Source organism: Octopus bimaculoides, chromosome 2 (genome assembly GCF_046866305.1).
Source record: "Octopus bimaculoides isolate indiv1 chromosome 2, ASM4686630v1, whole genome shotgun sequence".
NCBI classification, from domain to species: Eukaryota; Metazoa; Mollusca; class Cephalopoda; order Octopoda; family Octopodidae; genus Octopus; species Octopus bimaculoides.
This window is the reverse complement of record NC_142929.1, coordinates 16,822,436-16,840,877: the sequence shown is the minus strand read 5'-3', so window position 1 is coordinate 16,840,877 and position 18,442 is coordinate 16,822,436. Positions and strand designations below refer to the sequence as shown.

Genomic DNA, 18,442 nt, shown 5'->3' with positions numbered 1-18,442 from the left:
GTAATAGCAGTAACTATGTAAGCAGTGTGACCGGTTTAAGTCACTAATGTGAGTAGGTTGCTTTATAAAGTGTGTCAGTTTTCTTTATGAAATACTTTCCGAGCGACATAGCACGTCCTGAATACACGTAAACAACATCTATATAATCAACTGTTACAATCTTTAATTTTTGTTAAGTATTTTGAAGTTAGGATAATTTTCAGTTAGGATACTTTTGAGAATTACATTCATTTTAGGCCCATGTGAAATTATTGAACTATAATCTCTGTTTTATGACGGAGTTATCAGGTATGGAAGAAAGAAGCGCATTATGTTTATCATGACCTAAATTGAGCATAGAGTTCGATGCAGTTTACTTTTAGTACGATCAGTAACGCCGCGTAGTTGCCCAACCTATGAACAAATACCAGGCGAATTTACACGAAACCACATCGTACAGTGTTGAAACATTAAAAAGCCATATGGTATGAAGTTTGAGGTGGTGAACGCTTAAAAAAAGGATAATCTATTTATTGAGATCTCTTCAACGGCGATATATTTGCGTAAGCTTCATATGGTGTTAACCCGGATTACCTAGAATTGAATAATGATAGCAAGTATTTAATAGCCAAAGAAAATGTATGTCTCCATGATGCCTCTGAATGTTCCCTTGAAAAGAACTTTTGAAAATCGATGTTCATGTATTTTAGGAGTCACAAGCAAGTATATATGTATTCCCTGTTTTTAAGCATTCAAATTCTTCCTCTGAAAAAGAAGCTGGTACTAACAAAGCTACAAAACCCTTCCTTTGGAATGTAGATACCAAAAACAATGTCACATTCTAAACCCGATATAAGTCTCACATGGTTTTACTGTTTCGCTTAGAAATTGTATTTGTAATATGCGAACCAGTCGGTTGATTTTTTCTCTGAAAGTCGAAGCTTATCCAGACTGACAGTTAGGCATTTACTTACAAAACCAAGTGCCCCAAATATTATTAGAATAAATGTAAATATATGTTTGCATGTATGTTTGTATGTATGTATGTATGTATGTATGTATGTATGCATGTATGCAGGGGAGACCGAGTCTAGTTGTTACATTTTTTCATTTTTTTTGCCTTGGCACCCACATAAATGCACACAGCTGAAGTTTCTTTTCAGATTTAATTAGCAATATATCTCTATTTATTGTTATAACCAGCAGAAAAAAAAAAAGAAATTACATATGATTAATTAGACAAGTTCTAATTAATGAGGTGTCATCAGTTGTAACAATTTTCCCCGAGTGCATAGTACGTTGTGACACCTACTGGTGTGCTTTGTTACAAAGGTCGATAACTCGGAATTCTGTTAAGAAACAAGTCTAAAATGAATACGTTTCCTGCTTCTTGCATCTAGGAAGTATTATTTTAATTAATTAACTGTGAACCAGTTAACTTTGAACCATCTCATATCCTAACTGTGATATTGAGAGTCCTCATCGGCCAATTTTCCCATGGCTACATGTGCCATCGAGTCAGAATCGTCCTCCATTAACTTCTCACCACACAGATCACACAGAAAGTCCTGTCGTCCATCGGTACAGTCAGTGTGTGCCCAGTCTTTACAGATCATGCATTGCACCCATTCTTTCTCCTGGAAGGGAGTTGGAAAACCAATCTGAGCACAGACTAGGCATCTCCAATCAGCGACTTGCTTGCTGCCTGCTGCTTGAGGCGAGGCTGCTTGCTGCGAGGCTGCTTCCCTTTGCCTTTACCTGTTTTAGTTGACTTTCCATTCGCCTTTGTTGCCTTTTCTGCACCAGTTGCGTTCTGTGGTTTGGATTTTCGTTCGTTTATTGCCTGGTTGAAAATCTGACTGGTCGTCTGGCTGCAAGTTAGGCTGGTTATCTGGCTGCATGCCAGGCTGCACGTCAGGATGGTCGTCTGGTTGCACCTGAGACTGGTCTTGTTTTGGAGCAAGACGGTATGTGACGCAACCTGGAAGGAATTCGTCATCACCAAAGACATCCCTGTTACAGGGTCAGATGCCACTGACTTGAAATCCTTCCTGGATCGCCGGGATGTCCTAAATGGTCATCGTTTTACCTGGGTGCGATTTCAGTCATCCAACGTATGCCCTATTCACGTACTTCTTAAGAAGAACATAGACCCTCCGATGGCGTGGCTGTAGCTTATGTGATCAGAATGGGGGAAATGATAGCAGAACAATACCATTGTCTCCTTATAAATCAATGATAGCCAACAAGATATGGGAGTTGTGGTTGTCAAGTGGCAACAGGATAGGATGCTCTTTGCTCCAACGAGTGTGCTTCACGAACTGTTCCTGAAATTTAAGAAAATCTGCCTTCTTCATACATCTACTGGGATTTGGTGATCCACAACAACCTGTTGGCCCATTGGACACTAGAGAACACTAGCATTGGTGGTGTTGCATAACCGCTGGCATTTACTGCAAGGCAGACTGTCACCAGGGTCCCTCTCTCAGCGGAAGTCACCGCTCCTACTTGTAGAGTAGATAGAAGGTCCAATACTCATGCTGTTTCTCTAAAATTCCTTCATAATATGAGAAGAAATGCTTATATATGGGAATTGAAATTAGAATCCAGTTTCTCTGAGTCACTATGGCATTATATATCCTTTATCTATACTCAAATCGCTTAGTTACCTATGATTCTCTTTTCAGACTGACGATAGTAAGTCCCGTAATCCAGTGGGCATTATGACGTCCCGCAGAGCGCCATAATCACAATGTAAGCATCCTGTCGTTATTTCTTGCGTTTCTTACCTCCTCATAGCACCTCATTCAGTTCCTACTTTGAAAAAGATTAAAGCTCAGGGAGTTTCTGTCAGCTCCCTTTTACATCAATTTTTGCAAACATCTTCCAGTAATTAAAAATTAAATAAAAAGTTAGCCTATTTTAGGGAGTATTTGAACACAAAGCTACTTAGTTGCAGTCATCACAGAATCTCGTACATTTACAGTCAGTTTGTTTCTGTCTGTGGCACCAATTGACAGTCAGCGACTTCTAAACATAACTATTGCAGACATTGCACTACAATCGCTATAACAAAATCAAGCAATAATAATTTATCTAACTGGGATACATGCATTTTCTCAGGTATTCAAATGCAAAGAAAACACCAAAGTGGACACTTAAGGAAAAGAAAGTAAGGAAATATTCAAAAATTTCTGATTACAATGTAATTTTCATTTCATTAAGATAATCTCAGTTAGATGATTAGCTACGCTGAACATTGCTCATTGCATAACAATTGCATAATGTTTTTAGCCTCCTAAGAAACAGATGTACAGTGCATTTTACATGTTTCACACACACACACACACACACACACACACAGTGCTAGATAAGTATTGCTTTTATCCAACGATGCTAGATAAGTATTGCTTTTATCTTTATTAATATTGTTAAATGATGTTCTATCATTGTTTGAAAAAATATGTATTTTCATATTAATTCAATTGATATTTAATGTTAGCCGATACCTTATTAACACTCAGTTAATAGTATTAAGTTTATCATCTTAGTTTAAACCAAAACTTCGATTATATTAGGGTTGAATTTTTTCCAATAATACTGTATAATATTTATTTTTGATTTATGGGATAAATAAGTAGTTTTTTTTAATATAATTTCTTTGATTATTAGTTAATATTCTAATTAAGGTTAAGTCCAGAGTACAACATTTATAATTTTATTTAAACTAAAGATTCGATTAGATAAGTTTTGTATTTCTTTTCAATAATTTTGTTAAATATTTTTTCCTTTATTTAATGGTGATATAATTGCTTTTATATATTAATTTATATAAATTAATTTTTTGTTAGTTTACATTTTACGTTTATAATTTTAATTTAACCTAAAACTTCGTTTAAATTGTATTTTAAACGAAAGATTCGTTAAGATAAGATTTGCATATAATATTTCTGTTAGTTTATATTATAATAAACGTAAAGTTAATTATGGCACGTTTACAATTTTTGATATTTTAAATAATATTGTTTAACATTTTTCTATCTTAATATAATGAGTATTTTTATATACATACATTTGTTAATTATTGTTGGTTGATATATACATTCTTTTTATTATTATTGTTGTTGTATTTTGACCTGAACATTAGCAACATTTTTTAATACAATTGATTTTCGATCGATTTAATCGATTTGAATATACTTCATTTTCTATTTGAAAACTTGGTTATGAAACACAAATAGTCGTTTATTATCATTATTTTATGATTTTTAGTTTGTATTATATTATACTTATTTATCGTGCATTTACTTATGAATTTTTCTATACGTGACTGTGGATTTTCATGGATGAGTTCTTGAAATTTGGTTCTTTTCTCTAAAGCTATGTATTTATATATTTTATACTGTGAAACTTAATTTAATTCTAAGTTTTAATAAATTGAATTTAATTGAGTTTTTACCTGTAAATTTTGATTTTTATCCCTCATATTATATATATATATGTATATATATATATATATATATATATATATATATATATATATATATATATATATATATATATATATATATATATATATATATATAATCAAAACATGGGGAAAACCCCAGATTATCAAAAACATCGATGGGAGCACATTTATAGCTTAAATGTGGTCCAATTGATGTTTTATAATCTGAGGTTTTCTCGATTTTCTGATATATATATGTATTTCAATATGTGACCACGTGAATCGTTGGCAATTTTCTTTCTCCGTCTTCCCTTCTTTGGAATTTTTTTATACTTCTGATGAAGAGCTCCGCTCGCAACGTGAAGTGCTCTTTCTTTTCTTTCCTCTCCTGAGCGTCCAATAACACAGTACTTATTCCCCGTCCTCGCGTTGTTGTTTGCCTTGCATGTTCATGTTTGGATTGATTATATATATATATATATATATATATATATATATATATATATATATATATATATGTGTGTCTGTGAATATGATATGTGACAATTATTCGGTAGCCATGTATAACAATATTTGTCAATGTATGTGTAAAAATAGTTTATCTTTAGTGTGTCTAGCGTCTAATTTGTGTTAAACCGAGTTAAGCGCTCATATAGATGTTAAACCATAAAATGAATAACTGGTTTTAAACCAAAATTTTCAAAACAGTTTAAAAGTTTGCTTTATTTAACAATTGCGCTTATAAAATTATTCTCAAATATGATAGTTCCTGACATAATGAAACAACATCACCCATTGCTTTCGTGGGGAATAAAATTGGAGAGAAGAAATGGTACAAGTCTTTCAGGTATATCTCTATACTCTCATAGTTTTACTGCTTTATGGGTTCTTGTCATCAGGCTGAAGCCATAGAATTCACCGATAAGCTTATATATCATTGTTCAATATTTTAATTCTTCATTTGTGTTAAATATACAGTTTATTGACTGAAGTTCTCAATATATTTAAAAATAAATTAATGGAGTATGTAAAAAAGGAACACACTTCATTTAATAGGAATCTCCTTAATCAATACTCGCAGAAGTCGCAGCTATTACAACAAAGGGCAGGATAACTGCAAGCGTAACACCAAAACCAAGACCTACTGATAATATGATGAATAGTCTTGCTTTAACGTTTGCTTCCTTTGCACCTGCTATATTTCCAATTTGGGCCATTGAGTTTGCCTAGAAGATAGAAAGACAAGAGTTAGTTTATATTTAAAGCACGAAAATAAAACTCAACAACAGCAAATATATTGGTTTCTAATTTTAGTACAAGGCCAGCAATTTAGGATGTGTGGGTAAGTGAATTACATCGAGCCCAGCACTCGACAAGTACTTATTATTTTATCTATCCCTAAAGGATGAAAGCCAAAGTGGACCTGGAGTGAACTCAGAATGTAAAGACGGACAAAATGTCGCTAAATATTTTGTCCTGCGTGCTATTGATTCTGCCAGCTCATCGCCTTAACAATAGAATTATATGGATGAACAATATTGTTCGCATGGCGGGGTGTTGGTGTGACCCCAAATTCCACCAATATTTTTGCAGGGTGGGTGTAGTTGTTGTGGTGGTGAACTGATATTATTTGTCAGTTTCATAACCGCTGTCCTTATAAAAGCTGCGAAACGTCATGCTTTTTCTTAGTCAATTGCTACTGAGGTGTTAGAGCTATTATATGTAGACTGGATTAATAGAAACCTGATAGATAATGGTAAGTTGGCAGAGATATTAAAGATGAGTAAAACAAACTGATGCGGTTGAAATTGTTGAAACGGTTATTCACACCCGGCAAGTGTCAAGCCTGTGACACTCAAACTCAATTTATGACACACTGATGGTACACAGTAAACAGATGAAAATGGTAATACGTTCTAAATATCGTCCACCACACACACCAAATCATAGGCACACGTTCGAAGAGAGCATCGAAAAGTTAGAAGAAGTATTAACATATGACAGCCTTATAATACTTTCTCTAGGAAACGTCTACCTCCCTAATGTCAAGTGGCTTGAGGCCCGCCTCCTCTTAGGCATGTCATTACATGTCTGGGCGATCTTTCGTTCTGATGACACTTTACGTCATTTCTAATCCACGTGCGTTTGTTTATGTTTCTGAACAAGATCGTCGCTTTCCGTAAAAGGGTTTTAGGGTTAGGGTTAGGGAATTCCGTCCCTAACCCCAACCGTAACCGTAACCCTAACCCTAACCCTAACCCTAAAACCCTCTTACGGAAACATAAACAAACGCACGTGGATTAGAAATAACGTAAAATGTAATGAAAACGAAAGATAGCCAAAAACACTGCTCGAGATTGAACGTAAACTCACAGACCTCTATGAAAATGAGAGGGCAAAAACGAAAGCTAGTGTTATAAATATGATAAGCAAATTCGTAAAGACTCATAGATTTGCAAAAGAGTCTCTGTTTCAGTAGAGTACAAGACAGGACTACTGTTACTCACTGAATGTGGACCCCAAAGGAAGTAAAATACTGAATATGCAATAGAAAAGTGTTTCCACAACTCTCTTTGGATCCCCCCCCCCCAAACAGTTATGCCTGATGAGATTTTCCTGTTTCAAAACACTGTATCTTGATTGGTTTATGTGAGGTGGCCGAAAACGTTTGCACGTCTCGCATCTTCCTCTCTCACTCAGACCCCCGTATATATTTTGTTTTTAAGGTTGGTACTTATTCTATCATCTCGTTTGCCGAACCGCTAAATTATGGGTTCGTAAACATACCAACATCGGTTATCAACGGTGGTAGCTGACAAACACAAACACAAAAACTCTCTTCCTCTTCCCTACACACATACACACACATACACACGCACGTACTCACATATATTCATATGTATGTATATATATATATATATATATATATATGTATATATATATATATATATGTATATATATATATATATATATATATATATATATATATATATATATATATATATATATATATACACGTGTGTTTGTATGTGTGTATGTGTGTGTGTATGACGAGGTTCTTTCAGTTTCCATCTGCTTAATCCACTCACATGTCTTTGATCAACACGTGGCTATTGCAGAAAACTCTTGCCCCACATGCGGTAAAACTGAACCCGGAACCATGTGGTTGGGAAGCAAACTTCTTACCATACAGCCACGACTGGATAAAATGTATGAAAATAAATAGATTTTCTTGCAAGAAATGTTTGCATTTCACTTACTTGAGATGCAAATATAATAGCAAGAATTCCTGTTGGTAAAAAACAGAAAAGTGTGACAAGAATTGCTGTAGTCAACTTATTGTCAACATATTGTGGTTGTTGGTTTTGTATCTGAAAAGAAAGAAATCAAAAACATGACATAATTCTCATGGGACGATGATGATGATGATAACTATTATGAAAATGATGATGATGTAGGACAATGAATAATAATAATAATAATAATAATAATAAAAATAAAAATAATAATAATAATAATAATAATAATAATAATAAATTCTGGTTTTATTGGCCCCAAGTGCTAATATAAATTAAAAACATGTAAGGACAAAGACAGGACGAAGGTTACAAAGGGTTTTGTCCGAAAAGAAAACGCTCGTGTAAACAGTGAAGAAAACAGAGAAAGATATAACAAATAAAACTCCCAAAAGGGGGAGGGGCTTCGAAAGGTTACACGTGGAAAAACCCAAGTCACGGGAGCCTGGTCAGAAAATAAGAACGGGGGAGAGCCCTTTCTCTTTTTATATTACCCTTTTTTTACATGTGTATCCTCAGAATTGGTCCGTTCATACTGGCCATTCTTCCAACAGTCACCCATCTTTCAACAAATTTGCCATGAGACAGCACTTCTCTCTCTACACTCATCTTCCTTTTCAAGTGGAACTTGAAAAAGTTGATGAGGCCTTGGTCAAAGAGGAAAGTGTCTGACTTTAGCCCTTTCAAACGGGTCCACCATACTACCTCTTTCGCTACAGCCACTAGACATAGGAAAATTGCCTTGCCGTCCCGGTTAAAGGAGGTCGGCAGGTCAATCTTCACGATGGATTCAGCTCATAGCCGAATCCGTCCTACACATGACAGTAGCTGTTCGACATAAACCCATAGGTCAGCAATACTCGGGCACTGGACGAGTGCGTGCAGAACGGTTTCGTCGTCCTGAGTGCACCTTGGGCAGGCCCGGCTGTCGGCACGTCCGTGCCGGTAGCGTTTATCTCGCACAGGCAGCGCCCCTCGGTAGCACTGCCAGGCGAGGGACCTTTGGAAGTTATCCATGGGCCCCGACCCGAAAGTTCTTCCGAACAGACTGTTTAATTGATTATCTTCAACGCTTCGAGTTTCCCATAGAACGTCCTCACACTTTTCCTCCACTAACCCTCTATAGAAAGCTACAGTGGAGCTACTACCGATCGCATTGCCAGCCTGACTGAGGGTGGTGAGAGCTTGGCGGCACTCGAGGTGCCAAACGCCCTTTCTCGGTCTACGTTCAATCCAGGATTGCAGCTCTGTTAAAGAAACGAGCTGCGGAAAATCGCGTCTGACGAACGGCGACCACACCTGTTCACCGTGTAGGAAACGCTTGAGATGTCGTAGCCTGAGCGCATGTTTGCGCATCAGCAACCACGGCATGCCAAGGCCTCCGTTCAGCGGCTGTTGACAGCAGATGGAGCACCTGACCAGTGGTATCTGACCCTTCCACAAAAAGACGAATAGCAAGCGCACCAGCTTGGCCAACCAGCGGTCGGGACAAGGGACGACGGTCAAGCGGTAATAGATGACGGATGCGATGTACGCATCGCCACCTCCGTTCGACCTTTCAGGGACAGCTTCCTCTCGGCCCATTCCTGGGTGAGACTGGCCACCCTGTTCGTCACTTCTTCCCAGTTTTTCTCCACCTGGAGGTCCGGACCGAACCAGACCCCAAGCAGTTTAACGGGTCCGTCTGTCCAGCGCCCTACGACGCTGTTGGACGGCATGGGCTTGCCCCTCCAGGTGCCCAGTTGCAAGCCCACTGACTTTTCCGCGTTAATTTTCGCACCTGTCACCGCTTCGTATTCGTTTAGTATCTCGCCAATCAGGTCAATGTGCCTGTGGCTCGACACCATCACGGTGACGTCGTCGGCATAGGCAGACACGCCTTTTCCACATCCCAGATCGCGCGGGACACCCCTCAAAGCCGCCAACTTCCGCAGTAATGGCTCTAGACTCAATACATACAGAAGGGAGGAGAGAGGACATCCTTGGCGAACCGAACGTGAGATGTTGAACTGCTCCGAAAGGTGACCGTTCACCCGTATGACTGAGCAGATACTGCTGTATAAAGCAGCTATCCACCCGCGGAAGACCGGACCGAAACCAGCTGCCTTGAGAACAGCTGCCAGGTATCGATGGTCGACCCTATCGAAGGCTTTACACTGATCTAAATTGATCAAAGCCCCACCCACGCCAGCTTCGTTACTCACCCTCTCTATGATATAGCGCATGAGATGGAGGTTGTCGTGGATAGACCTGGTCGGCACGGCGCATGTCTGCGCCCTGCCGATCAGTTTGCACACGAGAAGCGCCATTCTCTTGGCTAGCACCTTGGCTAAAATCTTCAACTCTGCATTGAGCAGAGTGATGGGCCTAAAGTTCCCTATAACGTCCCCCTTGTTTGAGTCCTTTCTTAGCAAGGCCACCGCTCCTCGACAAACAAAAGCAGGAATTCTCCCGTTTTGTTGCCACTTGCAGTAGACGTTTGCCAAGACGTCCGCAAATAAGTCTGGCATTGAAGTATAAAGCTCGTAGGGCAGACCATCCAAACCCGATGATCTACCTCTCATGCAGCTTTTCATCGCTTCCTGTACTTCCCAGGCAGACATCGGTCCTTCGCAGCACTCGGCTTTGCTGGTCGAGATTCGCGGCAGGCCGTCTAGGTACACACCGAACTCTGTCCCGTCGTCCGTCCTATCGTTCGTCCCGAACAATCGAGCAAAGTGCTGCTGAAAGGTCGCACACATCTGCTTCGGTTCTGAAATCTCGCAGTCGTTCTGGTCTACCAAAGACCAAATGGTCACTCTGTTGCCACGCTTCGCCTCAGCCACGCGGGCCCATCGAGCGGCCTTAGTCCCCTCCCCGCTTACTGAACGTGCCTTAGCTCTGACAACACAGCCTTCGTGTTTGGTTTCAAAGTGTTGGTCGAGGGCCAACCTCGCTTCCAACACGTCGGTTGCGATGCCTGTCCCAAGAGCCTCGTTTAGTTTGTTAAGTAAATCCCGCTTTGCTTTCTTACGTTCTATAGCTAGAGCCTTACTAAACCTAATCGATTCTGCTCTAATTGCCCGCTTCGGGGCGAAACACCAGTTGTTATTGATGATTGCTCCGGTTAATGCCCTCTTAACTAATAAACTAATCCGGTCTCTGTAGGCTTTGCACGCCGTTAACGACGCTTTTAGCTTCCAATAACCGGGACCTTGTCTATGGAACCTAACTAAGTCGACCGTACAGATCACGAATTAGAAAGTCAATTGATAGCTGCTAGTGTCACAACAAAACATAAGGAAACGAAAACACAAAAGGAACTTAAAAACTAGAACAAAGAACAGAAATTATCTGACTGGCAGGAGAAGGTATTGCATTGTAAATTCCCAAACATAGTTTCAGCAGGGAGACAGAAAGTTTGTTAGTAGCTGCACAAACTGAAGCATGAAGAACTAATTGTATAAAAGCCAAAATAGACAAAATTTAAGTAGATTCCCAATGTAGATTATGCAAATCAAAAGAGGAAAGCGTTAAGTGAATGTACGATGCTGGTACAGAAAGAATACAAGAAACGACATGACAATCTAAGGAAGAGCAAGATTTGAACATACTGATAAATGGTATGAACATGATCCTAGAAAAGTACTAGAAAATAGGAAGTACAAGATTTTGTGGGACTCAAACATTCAGACTGAGAGAGTAATAGAAGTTAAAAGGCCTAAGTAGGTAGCAGCAGCAGCAGCAGCAGTAGTAGTAGTAGTAGTAGTAGTAGTAGTAGTAGTAGTAGTAGTAGTAGTAGATAAAGAGAATAGAAACCACCAGATAATTGACTTTACAGTCCTGAATGATGAAAAAGTTAATATTACAAGTATTACAAAAATAGCAAAGTAACAGGTCTTAGCTATTGAATTACAGAGACTATGGAAAGAGCGTGTAAGATGTATCCTAAAGATTTGAAGAGATGGATAGAGGAAATAGGCATAAAACCCAGTTTAGTACAGCTGCAGAAAACAGTGTTATTAGGGACAGGTAGGATACTTAGGAGGGTTTTTGGCGTCTAAGCTTAGTTGTTGTAACCCAATGACAGGGTCTTTCGCATCTAACGCTACTGTTGTAGCCCGATGTTAGGATGCTTTTCTTTTCCAACATTCTAATCTGTTGGGTGTATATGAATAATAATAATAACAACAACAACAACAACAACAACAACAACAATAATAATAATAATAATAATAATAATAATAATAATAATAATAATAATAATAATACCCCTTGTAAGAGACGGAAACTCCCAAAAGTAAACCAGGATTACAAGAATCCTATATTATAGGGTGAAGATCCTGTCAGTGATGGTGCCACGGGAAAAAATACTGGTGGTTGTGCAACCTAAAATTCGATAACCCTCATGAAGAGTACTGAAATATCAAATAAAATCGGGGTGAATAAAATCTGTGTGACCAAGCTAGAGTCATCAGAAAGAACGAATGGTTATTTCCAGTTGAACCAGAAAGCATTAAGAGACAGGTGCTTGTGGATAGTAAGACCAGCGGTGAACGGAAAGATGAGGAAGAGAATGCAGATAGTGAAACTATGGCAGTAGAGTTGAAGGAAGAAAGCGAGCATGAGGCTGAGATTATTGATCAGGAAAGTAATGAGAGAACCGAGGAACTATTTTAAATTAAATAATTGATATTTGGACAGAAAGATACCCAATGGATGAGTCAGGAATATAAATGATATCACTGGTAATATAAGGACTGACAACATCACGGAAAGTGCCTGACCCAGATGTGGTTCAGGTCTTTTGGCTTAAAAACTTGACAGCTCTTCTCAGGAGAATTTGCAAGACAGATGGACGAAATAATGAGTAGTGACATTCATGTACCGGCCTGTATGACAATAAGAAGAACGATACTATGCCAGGAAGACCCAAGTAACGGGAATGCAGTTGGAAATTCCCGACCAATGTCTTGTTTGCTACTGATATGGAAACTGATGACGAGCATCATATCAAACAGCATCTACAAGTCCCTAGATGATATCGATCTACTACCATCGGAACAAATAGCGTGTAAACATTAGAACAGAAAACTCAATGGCAACGTGGCGAACTGAACTCGCAGCATGGGGAGATAAGTTGGGAGAGGTAAATATCACAAGGGGAATCTTTCAAGGGGACAGTCTATCACCTCTCTTATTTGTTGTCTGCATACTGCCACAAACGAGCGTTTTAAGAATGATGCGTGTGTTGTAAATGCTAGGCAGGGTGAAAGTAAACAACCTGTGGTTTATGGATGACCTAAATCTATTTGATAAGACTGAGAAAGTAATTGAGAGTTTGAAAGGAAACGAAACGTACGGTTAGTTTGCAAGTGATGTGGACGCCAATACAGACGCAGAGGGCCGATGGCTATGGACGAGGAGGAGTGAGCTGAAGATAGAGAGAGAAGCACTCGTATGCGCAGCTCAGTAACAACCGTCAAGAACCAACTCTATGAAATGCAGAATAGACAACACTACCGATTGCGACAAACGCAGAATGTGTGGTGAGAGGGATGAAACGGTATTGCACATTGTTAGCGAATGCCAGAAATTGGCACGAGCGAATACAAACGATGCCATGACTTCGTGGCAAGAATGATCCATTGGGAGCTCTGTGGCAAAGAGCAAAGATGTGGTACGAGCAAACTGCAAAGGAATCACTGAAAATGCGAAATGCAGAATCCTGTGGGATCATCCGAACAGATATCGGAAACCGGACATTGTTGTGGGGAATAAAATAGCAAGAATACGTATGATAATCGACATAACATGCTCTGATGACAACTGGGTCAATGGAAATGAAGGAAAAGTAAACAACTATGACGATTTAAAGTGGGAGAAACGAAGGTTGTTGCCAATGAAGAGAGTAGACGTGATACCAATAGTAATTAGTGCACTTGAAATTATCAGCACTCAACCACTATCATGGCCGCAAAAGATCGGTGCATGTGTGGCCTACAAAAATCACCATTATTGGAACTGCGAGAATTCATCGCAGGGTTCTTGAAGCATGACCAGTAAACAAGTGTCACCTTAGTCTAATAATAATAATAATAATAATAATAATAATAATAATAATAGAAATAATCTTAAACAAACCAATGAAGGAACCTGTGTATGGTAGTTTGACTTCTTTGTGACAAAAGCCATATCTATTTTGGATAAAATTCTACAGTCTCTTAGGAAGAGAAAGAACACTTGGAATGAAATGCTGATGCCATAACTATAAAAACGGGGTAGTTATAAATGATGTACTTTGAATACAGGATTGGTCAGTAAGAATTGGCTTGAAGTTAAACAAAAATTAGAGCTTGGAATTAAACAAGAGTTGAGTTGTGAAGAACAGAATATTGGTTCTCTGCCTTTAGGTGAAAACGAGCTACAGTTATCCGATAGCTTGCTCAATGTATGATAATAAAGCATGGACATGGCTATATGTCCCAGTAGTTTGTTTCTCCCACTGCACAGTATTTTGGTCCGATCCCATTAACCATACCCTAGAATCAACCAATGCTTGTGAGTAAAATTTGAGAGATAGAAACTGTTTTGGTATCCATCAGGGGATTCTGTGTAGTTGTTTTAATCCATCCTTCAACAGAGCCAACACGAAACGGTCACGGTCTCAAGCTCCCAATGAAGCTTTCATATCATTTCATTAGTCATTGTATGTGTCTGTGTGTTACCCTCTTAAAATGTCTGTGGAGAATAAAATTGAAGGCATTATTGCAATCTCTAGTATGACAAAACAATCGTCAATGTAACATTTAAACAAGTTTAACTAATTCAATTCAAATGTTTATCATAATGAAATGACGATGTCTTGGAGATGATGAAATGTATACGTTAAAATCAGAATGAGAACTTTTTTAAATCTGAAACTTTTCTGAACCGCACAATCTGCTATGACATAATTTATGTATTAAATAACCTAACTCTCCAGTTAGATATGAATAAGGATTTCTTTCATTGGTCCGACTGTTCAAAGACATATAACAATTGAATCAAATCGATTCTATGACAGAAACTTTATTTGTCAGCCTTTGAATGATGACAAAGTTGATCGATTATTATTGAAATTATGAGCATAACATAATGTAAGACATTTACTCCAGCACATGGAGCCTCTGTAAAAGAAATGGGGATCATTTCATCCTGTGAGCAAATTTCGTTTACATCAAAGTTTGGAGCTGATGAAGCAGCAACAGAACTCCGATTTTAGGAAATGAAGATGCATATAAAAACCTGATTTTCCTGTCTACTCTTTTGGTCATATCTGTCAAACTTTCTTCCTGAGTTCACCCACCTTCATCACGTGCTTAAGCCTTAATCATATTAAATTCATTGGAGAAGTAGATTCAATAAATTTAAGTCTATCGCTCTTTACAGGTGCACTCATCAATTTGTAGCAAGAAATTCTCTGCAGAACCAGAAGTCTCCAGGTTTGATCCTACTGCACGATACCTTGGACAACAAGAAGGTAGACTGATCTAGAATTTGAAGAAACCCGTCATGCTTTCACACATACAAACACATGTAGTTCTGTACAAACTGACGGCCGTTCTATAAAGAAGTTTGTTAAAATAAATACCAAACTAAAGTATTTATTCTGCTCCATATGACTGACTAAAAAATCTTACAGATGATTTCCTAGTACAGTCACCCTTTGATGACTAAAACTTGCTAAACATAAGGTTTCTGTTTAGGATAAATGGTTGTAGAACAGTAAGGAGTAAAATGAAAAGAAATAATATTTGCTTACAATAACCGACTGTTGTTGTTGTTGTTGCTGTGGTTGTTGTAGCACAGGTGGTGGTTGTGACAGGTATCCAGGTTGTGGTGGATATCCGAGTTGTGGTGGATATCCGGGTTGTGGTGGATATCCAGGTTGTGGTGGATATCCGGGTTGTGGTGGATATCCGAATTGTGATGGATATCCGGGTTGTGGTGGATATCCGGATTGTGGTTCATATCCGGGTGGTGGTTGATATGGTGGTGGCGGTGGATGTCCAAGTTGTTCGGGATGTTGAGAAAGTAAAGGATTCTCAAAAGCAGATGTGTTTCCAGATTTTTCATCGTATTCTGGTGGATCATTGTTCGGTTCGTCAGTTTTTGTGTTTTCTGTAAAAAAGAAATTAGATTCCACAAGCGATATTTCAAAGTGTACATTCCTCATGAATATAATTAATCAGCAAATGTTATATGCTGATTAGTGACTTTAATTTTCTTGTGAAATTTGCTTATAATAAGACAAAATTAATTAATATTATCACTATTGCATTAACGAAAGAGCAGAATACTCTTTACTCTTTACTCTTTACTCTTTTACTCGTTTCAGTCATTTGACTGTGGCCATGGTGGATTTTAAAATAATTTTATGGTTTCACTTCTGCGGTTCTTTAATAGCTGAAGAACATAAAATGAAAAAAGAATTTCTACTGCCAGATTACGAAGAACACATTGCGAGTATGATACACCTAACAACAATTTCTCTTTTAGAAATCATGCAAAGCTAGAGTTAATCCAGCTATCACCTTTTTTTTTGTCCCTTTTTTATTTTAGGATGAGGACAGAATTGTTTTTAAAATTTAATAACATTTATAATGTCGGAAGTAAATTTTCAACTTTAGGTTTCGTCAAACTAATCCTCTCACAGGGCTTTGGCTGAACGGAGGCTATATTGGGAGATACTTGTTCAAGGTGCCATGCGGTGGGATTGAACCTAGAACCATATGGTTGAGAAGCAACCCTCTAACCACACAGACACACACACACGTACACACACAGACACACACACACACACACACACACACACACACATATATATATATATATGTGTTTGTTTGTGTGTGTGTGTGTATGTGTGTGTGTGTGTTTGTGTATCTGTGTTTGTCCCCCCTAACAACAGATGTTGTTGCGTTTACGTCCCCGTAACTTATCGGTTCGGCAAAAAAGGATAAGTACAAAGAAATCATCTATTATAAAGTAATTATACATATATATAATTATATATATAGTATTGTTTTTTACGTATGACGTTTTCCTTTTCTCCATCGGTCATATCAACACACACACTCTCAGGCACGCGCAAATGCATAGTAGGAGAAATATTTGAATTCAAACATATATACACACTTCTACGCATTTTTGGAAAACATATTCTTATCACTCGAGAATATTTTTGGAGTTGGGTTCAGTTTGTCCAGCCTATATACTAGTCTTTGGTTAACATCCGTGAACTGACATAACGGAAAAATTGGAATTTTGTTAACGCCTTATCGAGCGAATCATGGGATATGTTGACAAAAAGTTATAGAAATAGATATGTAGTGAGGACTTACGAAAATTCATTATTACATACTCAGGGAAATTCATTAACACATACTTACTGCCTTCCATGTTTGTGAACCTCCGCTGTTTCGTGCAACTCGCGATAAAACAGTGAATTAGTAAAATCCCAGATTATTCGAGATCCTACTCGCCTTTCTCACAGTAGTATTATTCTTAGTAGTGTGAGCTGAGGGCAGTAATAGCAGTAACTATGTAAGCAGTGTGACCGGTTTACGTCACTAATGTGAGCAGGTTGCTTTATAAAGTGTGTCAGTTTTCTTTATCAAATATTTCCGTGCGACATATAGCACTTCCTGAATAGATTACACGTAAACAATAGCTGTATAATCAACTGTTACAATCTTTAATTTTTGTTAGGTTATTTTCCATACTTTTCAGTTGGGAAACTTTTGGAAATTACATTCATTTATTATTAGATAAATGTAAATGTATGTTTGCATGTATGTATGTATGTATGTATGTATGTATGTATGTATGTATGTATGTATGTATGTATGCATGTCTGTCTGTCTGTATGTATGTATGTATGTAGGGGAGACCGAGTCTAGTTGTTACATTTTTTCATTTTCTTTGCCTTGGCACCCACATAAATGCACACAGCTGAAGTTTCTTTTCAGATTTAATTAGCAATATATCTCTATTTATTGTTATAACCAGCAGAAAAAAAAAAAAGAAATTACATATGATTAATTAGACAGGTTCTAATTAATGAGGTGTTATCAGTTGTAACAATTTTCCCCGAGTGCATGGTACGTTGTGACACCTACTGGTGTGCTTTGTTACAAAGGTCGATAACTCGGAATTCTGTTAAGAAACAAGTCTAAAATGAATACGTTTCCTGCTTCTCGCATCTAGGAAGTATTATTTTAATTAATTAACTGTGAACCAGTTAACTTTGAACCATCTCATATCCTAACTGTGATATTGAGAGTCCTCATCGGCCAATTTTCCCATTGCTACATGTGCCATCGAGTCATAATCGTCCTCCATTAACTTCTCACCACACAGATCACACAGAAAGTCCTGTCGTCCATCGGTACAGTCAGTGTGTGCCCAGTCTTTACAGATCATGCATTGCACCCATTCTTTCTCCTGGAAGGGAGTTGGAAAACCAATCTGAGCACAGACTAGGCATCTCCAATCAGCGACTTGCTTGCTGCTTGCTGCTTGAGGCGAGGCTGCTTGCTGCGAGGCTGCTTCCCTTTGCCTTTACCTGTTTTAGTTGATTTTCCATATATATTTTCCGTTTTATAAACAGCTTTACTGCATTGGATATTTACTTTCTTGTCTGCAAAATTCTATTCGTGTGTTTGTCGTGAACTCCACTTCCCATTGTTTCGCATGT

General features: G+C 38.1%; 1 protein-coding gene and 1 long non-coding RNA gene across 12 annotated transcripts in view; one reads left to right on the top strand and one right to left on the bottom strand.

The window, feature by feature from the left end:
* Nucleotides 1-82: 82 nt before the first annotated feature.
* LOC128250526 (uncharacterized) overlaps nucleotides 83-18,442 on the top strand; it is a 56,136-nt gene continuing 37,776 nt past the window's right edge. For 2 of the 11 annotated variants that reach the window (XR_016238246.1, XR_016238243.1), the window contains exons 1-2: nucleotides 558-698; nucleotides 2,667-2,733. This is a non-coding gene — a long non-coding RNA (uncharacterized LOC128250526). Of the gene's footprint in view, nucleotides 128-557; nucleotides 703-2,666; nucleotides 2,734-3,102; nucleotides 3,152-15,135; nucleotides 15,364-16,084; nucleotides 16,269-18,442 lie in introns of those variants that run through there. The other 9 variants (XR_016238249.1, XR_008266536.2, XR_016238242.1 and 6 more) reach the window with 8 other exon arrangements.
* Nucleotides 5,126-17,840, bottom strand: LOC128250524 (uncharacterized). Its single transcript, XM_089341170.1, has 4 exons — nucleotides 17,136-17,840; nucleotides 15,509-15,867; nucleotides 7,690-7,800; nucleotides 5,126-5,655 (listed from the first exon to the last, which is right to left on the bottom strand). The coding sequence occupies exons 1-4, from the start codon at nucleotides 17,143-17,145 to the stop codon at nucleotides 5,494-5,496; spliced, it is 642 nt and encodes a 213-aa protein (XP_089197296.1). The 5' UTR covers nucleotides 17,146-17,840; the 3' UTR covers nucleotides 5,126-5,493.